At 44.7% G+C, this 9,536-nt stretch overlaps 1 protein-coding gene across 4 annotated transcripts in view; it reads right to left on the reverse strand.

Annotated features, from left to right (window-relative positions):
* Window positions 1-9,536, reverse strand: part of arhgap21a (Rho GTPase activating protein 21a) — a 73,702-nt gene extending 64,166 nt beyond the window's left edge. For 2 of the 4 annotated variants that reach the window (XM_079575890.1, XM_079575888.1), the window contains exons 1-2: window positions 9,146-9,536; window positions 7,306-7,561 (exon numbers count right to left, since the gene is read on the reverse strand). In XM_079575890.1, the coding sequence (XP_079432016.1) occupies window positions 7,306-7,383 (78 nt within the window). In that variant the 5' untranslated portion in view covers window positions 7,384-7,561; window positions 9,146-9,536. Of the gene's footprint in view, window positions 1-1,575; window positions 2,014-7,305; window positions 7,562-9,145 lie in introns of those variants that run through there. The other 2 variants (XM_079575889.1, XM_079575887.1) reach the window with 2 other exon arrangements.

Genomic DNA, 9,536 nt, shown 5'->3' on the forward strand with positions numbered 1-9,536 from the left:
GACATCAGCAGAGGCTAAGTGGAGACTCTTTGGCTAACACGCCGTCGCCCAATGGGTCAGAAAACTATTCCACGGTGTCACTTTCCGTCATAGCTTTATTGTGAGCATCTAATCGTGGCTCGTAGTTTCGCTTCAGCTGTGACAGCTCGTGTTCCCACATAGTAGTTTACGTTTCTAAAGCTCATAAACGTGGATTAGAGCAAACGGTCTATATGCAAATAAACTGTGGTCCCGGTCATACCGGAAATCCCTCCCGTGCATTACACTAAGACTCATGCGGCTTAGGAATAAGGTGGACAAGACAAGAAATATTCTAACTCATGGGATTTGCTAATTGTGACCCGAAACAGTTACCAAACTTTGCTGGATTAAATAGTAGCAGGTAAAAGTCTGTCTACTCGTTGTCACACCAGGTGTTATCCTCTAAATATTTCATAAGCCCTCACTGCTGTGCTACTGGAGCACAAAGGCTGTTTTCACTGCCCAGGACAGCAGCAGCAGCCGGGCTCGGGGAAAACAGAGGCCTGTCAGTTCAACTTGCGATGCAAACAATTTTCAGCACTTCTAAAATTAAATTGGGGCAAGAGGCAGGCCAGGGAACAGCACGGCCGCATCGCTTGACATGCTGAGGTTTCTTTACTTCTCACATCAGGCATTCCACGGCAAATTGAAAAAGGAGAGATCAGGGAAAAAATTCCAATAAAGACAATGAACAGTCTGTATCCAGTATAAAAAAGGCAAAGCAGCATGTCAGAGATGATGGCTGTGAGGATGCCAAGCCTATAGTGATAAACGGATACAGAGAGCCACAAAGGACATTGTGTGAGTGGGATGTGTTTGCAGTCAAAATCTAAACTAGGAAAGCTTTGACCTCGCTTTTAATATCATATTAAGATCAAAACAGGCGTGTGCCATTGCTGCAAGCCAACTTATCCAGCAAGCGTCTTTTAAACGAGCTATTTAAAACCTCAGACCCAAGATTCTGAACAAAACCTTCCTTCAAAAGAAATTCATATGACATTAAATGGCACACTGAAAAATGAACAGCGCTGGAATCATTAGAGCCTCCAAAAATGACACTTGAGATGGAGTTGAGGGAGGATAGGCCAGGACACCCAGAGGTCAGCATGCCAGGCACTCCGGACTCCAGTTCCACTCTGCACTCGTGAATGAATGTGAACTATTAATATCCCACATGTCAGGGATGCCTTTCCTGGAAAACTTCAACAGGACGGGGACGGAGAGGGTTTAAGTCCCGATGAAGAATAAGGAAAAAGATTCAGTTTCAGTTTGTGATTCTAAGCTATAGTGGCGTGGTTACGTATATTTGGTTGTTCATGTATGTCCAATTGAATTCCAAAGTAAAGCCACAACAAACATGAAATCAAGCCATTTCCTAACAATTTAACAGAAAACTGCCAAGTCCCTTTATTCTCTGACCAACAAATCGCATGAAAAAAGTGAGAGGAAGCTTATTCTCCCCCATAATGGTCTCAAAAAACACTTCTTAGTTACAACACCGCGTCCCATACATTGCAGTCAAGCATCCCAAGTCCATAACGGGGGTAAACTCACCTGGCTACTCCATGCGCAGTACAGATTACAGATCATGCCCCAGTTATTGTGAAGCATACAGTCCAGAATTTGAAGGTGTGCCATGATCACGTTCTACCGAGGCTGTCAGCCTTTACGCCTCATTCCCTCAGCGCAGTGGAACAAAGTCTTATGTGACATTGTCTCTCCTAGATGCCACCTCAAGACAGCCTGCTAGACCCTTAAAGGTGTCCTCCAAGCTTATTATCAAAGCATCAAAGAACCCCCCCCAAAAAACATCCACTGTGATTTTGTAGTAGTTCCGTTCCGCAGTGCTGTGCGACTGTCCCGTCCCAGAGAGAAGTGTGAGATGATGAAGCACTGGTGCATTTTTGGGATGCGCATCTCTCTCTCCTCCGCTGCCTCGTCCCGACTGGCTGTGCCTCTCAGTGCTCGTCTCTGCAGTCGAGCCAGTCTGGGGCAGAGCTGACAGTTTTCTAAATGCGCCAGGCCGCAATGCAGGAGGACATCACTTAGAGGATTTCCCCCGCTTTCCTCCTTTGCAGTTCTGCAGCGTCAGTTCACTGGGAAGCATCTGGTGCTGTATTTAAAACAGGCTGAAGCTGCACTTTGCATTGATCGTTCTGCATAAATTTATACAATGCTTAACAGGCCGAGTATCCATAGCAGGAAGAGACAAGTGGGTAGGGAACTTGTAGATTGTCAGATTCATGGATCAATGGGTAGGGCAGTTATTCAGTTGTATGACAGTTGTGAGATACGTTGAGATAAGATCATCCTTTATTGATCTCACAATGAAGATGAAGCTCATGCCTACCGAGAAGTCTGTAATCAATTCAGTTGTCTATCTGTGCAGGCTGACAGTATTCACACAGTAGCATGATGGCGAAGCTTTATCTCTGTTAAGTAAATGAACACCCAGTTAAAGACTTCCTGAGTGATCTCCATCTCACCGCGGGATGTCTCTGAAATCAAGTTTCTGCTGAGAGAGGAAACTGTGGCGGAAATACATTTAACATACCAGAAAGAGAGTTAACAACTGGATGCCAGAAAATGGTCTGGGATTGTTTATGTTGCTGCTGGCCGTCTTTGATGCTGTAGGACATCCAGATGGTTGTGATTGTGACAATAGCTGTAAGGCATCGATGAGACCCTCAGAGGACACTGACAATGAAAAATGACAAAAACTAAACCGAGAAAATGGCCGCTGGTCACTTGTTGACAGCCTTTGTGGTCAGGACAGTGAAGATACAAGATACATACAACCCTGACATTGCCAGCTTTCACAAAAATAACTCCCCCCTTTAGAATGTTTGTAAAAATCCCCATTCGGTATCAAAGATTAGCCACTCGTCTGCAAATCTTGTGACCAGAAAAGTTCTGAAAATATCTGGGCCGCAAACATCTGACACAACCACAGCCGTTTAAGGACAAACCACACGCAACTCCACGCTCCGTAATTCAATCTAAGAATACATTTGCCATTTGCAAAAACATGCTGTTAATGCCGCAGTGCCATATATCACACGCAACAAAGCATGTGACATAACAAAGCGTATGTGCACAAGCCCGGGCTGCCTCACTGCCTCGGTCCAGTAAAGGGTAAAAGCACGCCCACACTGAAGCCAATATAACCCAGTCAATGGTGAGTTATGGATCTTCTGAAGCGTCACAGTCAATGGGACGCGGGGCGCATGCGTACGGAAGATGCTGAGGTCCTCTGTTTCGCTGGTTGTAAATGGAGGACATCGGACAGAGAAGTGAAACAGGATACACGGCTTTTCATGTCTAAGTCAGTTTAGCGCAGTCCCATATTGTAGTGTAAAATATGGGAATTACAGGAGGGGGAAAGAGTGTCCTGTCTTGTATTCCACATCCACAACTTCTCAGAGCGGAACGACCTTTCTGGACACAGTGCCGTTCATTCATGAAATCATTCTGTCATCAGGGTGCCCTTGTTCGTTTCCACTGCTGACACTGGCAGGAAATAATGTGGCTTCCTCCAGCAAGACCTCAAAAGCTTCAACACGCACCACAAGCGAAGATGTAAGTCCTGATAACGCCCAGTTACGTAACCATCACTTCGATACGAGCGCTCTCTGGATTACCATACAACTTTGAAAATAAGCCACAAGCTAATATGAGGCTTTTCTTCACAGGTCTTGAAACAACGCACAACTTTCGCCTAAAAGATTGGCTTCAAATGATTTGTTTTTACTAATGAACCATATACTGTGAAGTCTGAATACCAAGAAGTGAGCAGCCAGACCACATGAGGACAAGTGCACAACTGAACAACTGTTTTCCGTGTCTCCGGGGGCCTGGATCGGAGCAGAAACAGGCCACACGTCGACAGAGATGCCCTGGGCAAGTGTAATGGATAGTTTCTGAGGCTCATTGAGCATTAAGCTGGTTCTGCTCTGCTCGTCTGGCTGCATCTGCGACCCTTCCCTCCCCCCCCCAAATCGCCCGTCTCCTTCCTATTCTTACGGAGGCTAAAAGTGGCTGACGTTGAAGCGGTTGTCCAAAATGCAGAAGGAACAAAAAAAAAGTGAAAAGAAAGGAAATGGGTGGCAGTGTTTCTGTCATTGTCTGACCCCCCCCCTTCATCCATCAGCCATGTGAGGAGAAATGAGGGCTGGAGAAGCTCAAAGTCACAACATGTATATTGCTGTTGTGCCATTTTCGACTTAATGGCGTACCTGTCCTGTTATAAAATCTGTTAAATCAGTCTATAAACCAGGTATGTATTGACTATCAAGTTGAAGTAAACTCTTTTCCCTTTTTCAATTTGTTCAAGCCAGATAATGTCTGACTGAATACCGAGATAGGAGTCCAAGTCAGTGTCTTATGCTTCATAAAAAAAAAGAAACTTGCTTTTTATGCAAATCAATATGTTTCAGTCACTGCTTAGAACAATGACTGTAGGATGTTTGGAGCCAAAGTAGCTTCAAAGCTTCTGGCCTGTGTTACTGTGTTACTACCTTGGAAATAAATCACTAAAATCCTGTACAATTTCGAGAGCGTTTTATGCCACCGACCTAATCCTGCATTCATTGTTCCAAAAGGAAAATGCAGCTCGAAGGTGAAGGCCCGTGATGCTTTCCACAAAACTGCCCCAAATTGCCACCATCACCCGGCGACTCAACCGATTCTATTTTTGCCTCTCGACGTGTTAAATATAGCATCAGAGAAAAGAGGCGGGAATAGAGGGCGGCTGAAAGACATGTGAACGGGGGAGGGAGCAGGGTTGTGGGACTCGCATGTGGAGCTGGTGGTGGAGGCTATATTTAGAACGGTAGCACTGAGCATCATCAGCGCTCACAGCCTCACCATTGGACCCTGCCTTCCTTTCATGAATGACAGACGAGATCAATGGAATACACTGCAGTTACAGGGATATGGGATGGCGGCGCTCAGGTGCCCCGTCGGATTATATGTAGCTTTAACAATGTGGAGAGCAGTTTTGTGTTCCATTTAACGTAAATGAAGCACAACAATCTATGAAATATAATATAAAAATACAGTTTTAAGGATAAACTTGAACGCCACTCAAGTCGTATGATGCGATCACAATACAAAAACTTAATTAGGTGTTATTTCCAAAATTGTGCAGCTCTACCCATCATTATGGCGGTCTGTATGGTAATATCAGGATGTGTTATTTCACTATTGGCCCTTTCTCCCAGCCTCGGGGTCCCAGGTGCCTTGGCGCTGAACTCCTAATTCGTGAGTGACAGCGGGGCGATGGGGCAGTGACAGTGAATAAAAAAAGGGATCCCAGCCAGACGTTGCACACGTGGGGTGTTTTCTCCCCTAATGACCGGGGCAGCTGGGCCTTAAACTACCCCCGCCATGCCACCATCACTTTGGCGGGACTGCGGGCCGTCAGTGTGTGCGTGCTCATCTCTCTCATTAGTGAATGGAGATGATTCTGGGGCGATGGGGGGGGGGAGACGGGTCTTCTTGAGCCCGCCTAAGGACGCATTATGCCCTGGGGGGAAGAGCGGTTCAGGGGCACTGAGGCTTGAAAGTTGAGCAGGGGTTTGTGTTTGTGGGTTTTTTAAGGGGCTGGCATCAGGAACTTCAACACACTGAAAATTCATATTGTCTCGCTCTTGTTCCACAATAAAATTTACTCCAAAATCCACAGAGTAAAGACTAAAAACCTACATCTCAAAGCATGTGACTAACAAAGATGGCCCACACAAATTGCTCAAATCGTCAACAATCATATGATTACACTGTTATATGAAAAAGACAGATAAATGTGGTTGAAAATGCGATGTACAGCTGTATACAAAAACTAGATTTTGAGTGAGCGTGGGTTGGTGAACCTGACAACCCCACTACTGTTTGTATGTCTCTCTCTGCGTTTAATACGTGCACTGGACATGGCCTGTGACACAAGGTCAAGTACTAGTATTCCCTAAAATGTACTGTATTTACTTTTCATACCCCATGTCGCCTATGCACAGTTACACTTCTGATTTTCCCGTTTCCCAAAGATTTATGCATCGCGCCGTAAGAGGATTACCGCGAACACAGCTCTGTTGCCATTTTCTGATGACGGATTATTCCCAAAACATGCCACCGCCGCAGCGCTGTTATGACATGCACCCGAGCTTTGATGATGATGTAACCGAAGAGAAAGACGGTGAGCTCTTTACAATGTGCCGTTTATGAGCGTCTGGCCGTGCTCGCGCACAACGGGACCAGTATGGCGAGGACGGGCCAAAATAAGACCGGCTTTGTCCGATGTTTTCACTTAAACGTTGACCGGGGGGAAAAAATGAACTCTGTCACCTCCAGCGCTGGCAGACATGAGGTGTTGTGCGCTAACTCGCACTCAATAGGCCGCGTTCGGGACATTCTAGGATTTGATGTCATCACTTCAGATGGACGACTGGGGCCTGTTCAACTCTGAGGGAGATTAATGTTCTGGAAACGAATATCCCGAACGACAATCCACAAATGTTGGACTTTATTTGTGTTGGTGGGCTCTTCTTGTTCTGAAAGAAGATATCAATCCGTGTGCCAGTTTTTGGTTTAAACATGGATAGGCCCAGTAACAACAGGGCAATTACCACTGAACCACAGTGAAAAAGCTGCATTGAAAGTTCTCCACTTCAATATTAAACAATCGGCTATTTGAAATGTTGTGGCGTCACATGAACAACACATTCCTCCAGACATTCTTTTCTACGTCCCATTACAGCACAGAAGCACAGCCATCCAGCTCTCCACGTTCTTCCCATTACCATCACCAGTCTCCAAACACCCTAAAGGAGATACTTTCCCCAAAAAAAGCATCGTACTGACCTTCATAACATTGGTGATGGTGTTCATTCCATTCGATAAACATCCAGAGCCGATTTAGAAATAGCTTGTTCTGGTTTCATCATTTCATGCTACACTGTGGCGCTTTGCTTTGAACGTTCTAGACAAAGTTTGCCAACCATTGCTGAGTGCTCAGAGCTCCCATGTGCTCACCTTTTATCCAGCAAAATAGAAAGGTTGATCAATAGGTTTCAGCATCAACCATTTGAACAAATTAAGGAAAGAAGGAATTTGCAAAAACAGCTCATGACCACAGTATTCATTTCTCACTCAAAGCATTAAACGTCAACTACTTACAAAGTCTCGTTAAGCAAAATACCAGCAAATCCACTCGCTGAAGAGAAAGAAATGCTCCTCTGGGATTCGCCTTCATCGGCAGAGCAGGACATGACTACGAGGCACGTTTCTTACCTCAGAAGACGGAGTTATGGCTCTGTGTTTGCTCCCATCGTTGTCCCGCGGCGAATCGCTGCAGCGCGCGGCCATCATTTCAACTCGAACCGCACGGGGGCAACAGGTCCCTTAAAAGTCCACATTGAGATGAGCCGGACGTAGCCAAGTTAAAGGAGAAAAAACAAAAAATAGAAAAACAAAAGGGGAAAAAAAAGAATAAAAATCCGCTTAATCCACACCGTCCTCCTTCCTCATGTCTGCGAGCTGCGAAAATCTGGACAGAGAGAAGAATGGTTAGAACCTGTGCCACAAGGTCATTCAGAGAGGTGTGGTCAGTGTCACAAAATAGTAAATGTCTGATGATTATATTTGATATGTTAAATGGCATACACATAAAGGTATTGTTCAACTTTGGCGACCCGGGTTAACCGCTTTCACTAGGGCCAATGGCGCAGATTGACAGTCTACCCCAGGGCATGTGTGGCTACCGGCTACATGAGCACCTCACTTACCACCACTGAAATGAATAACAATGTAGCGCACTGAGAAGCCTGTAAAGCGCTTTACAAGTGTAAGCCATTTCTAATAACAATTGAAATATCATTCAGACTGCCACACTGTTGAGGAGCTCTGTGTGTCTAAATGCAGTGTTACTAATAAAAGTCGTTTTTTTTGTAGCTTAGCTGCCCTCAAAAGCCCGCCCTGTGTGGGGCTACAGCGAAATATCTGTAATATAGCTTTACGTTTATCTCGGGTGCTTGTCCTTTTTAACCTCTTAACTCCCACCTGAACAGATCCCATTTTCTCCAGTGTGGCTTTACCCTAATCAAAAAGCTTCTTGGGAAAAAAGCACCAAAACAGCCACAAAGAAATGAGAAGAAACAAGGATGTAAACGCAACAAAAATGTGACAAAAATTCAACAAAATGTGACAAAAAATAAAAAAAAATGTGACAAAAATTCAACAAAAATGTGACAAAAACTCAACAAAAATGTGACAAAAAATCAACAAAAATGTGACAAAAATTCAACAAAAATGTGACAAAAATTCAACAAAAATGTGACAAAAATGTGACAAAAATCAACAAAAATGTGACAAAAAATCAACAAAAATGTGACAAAAAATCAACAAAATGTGACAAAAAATCAACAAAAATGTGACAAAAAATCAACAAAAATGTGACAAAAATTTAACAAAAATTCAACAAAAAATCAACAAAAAAATTACAAAAAGTGACAAAAATTCAACAAAAATGTGACAAAAAAACAAAAAAAAGAATAAATAAAAACAAACAAAAAGGTGACACAACACAGCAACAACGCAAGGAAAAAGATCAGTTTTGTGGGTCTTAGCTTTAAAATGAGGTGTTACACAGGCCTATAGCCAGAGAGGACAGAATGCATTTGGTTTAGGCGGGTGGTAAGAGGTTAAAGCGCATATTCAATGGAGCCACCATACCCCTTACAATATCAAACATTTCAATAAAAACACCTCTTGACATCCCAACAGCCAACATTAGCGCTATTGCTGCTGAATTCACCCAATAACCGTGTTACTAATGGGAGAGTGCCCGAAACGACATCGCCAGAGCAGGACCGCTGTGCGTAAAAGCGCCGCACACACACACCGCCGCCACCAACAGCCATAATGAACCAAGCCCCGCGTTAAACACAACCATTTAACACAGAATCTACGCTGTTTCGCGAAAACAACACGACAAACATGATGCAAAACGCCATCCATTGTCGCCCAGGGCTGGATATGTGTCCTTTGCGCGCTAGCTTGGGCTGTTGTTAGCACTTAATTACACGGAGCGGACGACAGGTTGTTGCTTAGGGGGCTCTTATAATGAACCTACCTGTTAGAAATGTCCCAAAGAACCACGACGTGACGACAAATACTCGTTGTCCATGTTTGCTTGCAGAGGAAAATGCCCAGAATACGCCCCGGCCGGTCCGAATAGGGGCGACAAAAAACTGTCAAGGAGAGATTGCAAACGCGGGACATTCAGTCTCCCTTTAGAGCCAATGACCGCTGAAGCTCGCTACCTGTTAGGAAGAACGCAAGGGGGGAAAAAGCGTGGAAAACGCCCTCCTGCGCCGCACATTTCTCCGCCGAGGTGAGACAGCGGGAGTCCGGCGTGTCCTTTTCATTCATTTCCCGTCATTTAACGTGAAAATTGGCTGATAAATCGGCGGAGATATCAACAAAAGTGGCGTGCGGGTCAGGGAGGAGGCGCGCGACAGTCT

This window comes from Gobius niger (assembly GCF_951799975.1).
Source record: "Gobius niger genome assembly, chromosome: 18".
In the NCBI taxonomy this organism is placed as follows: Eukaryota; Metazoa; Chordata; class Actinopteri; order Gobiiformes; family Gobiidae; genus Gobius; species Gobius niger.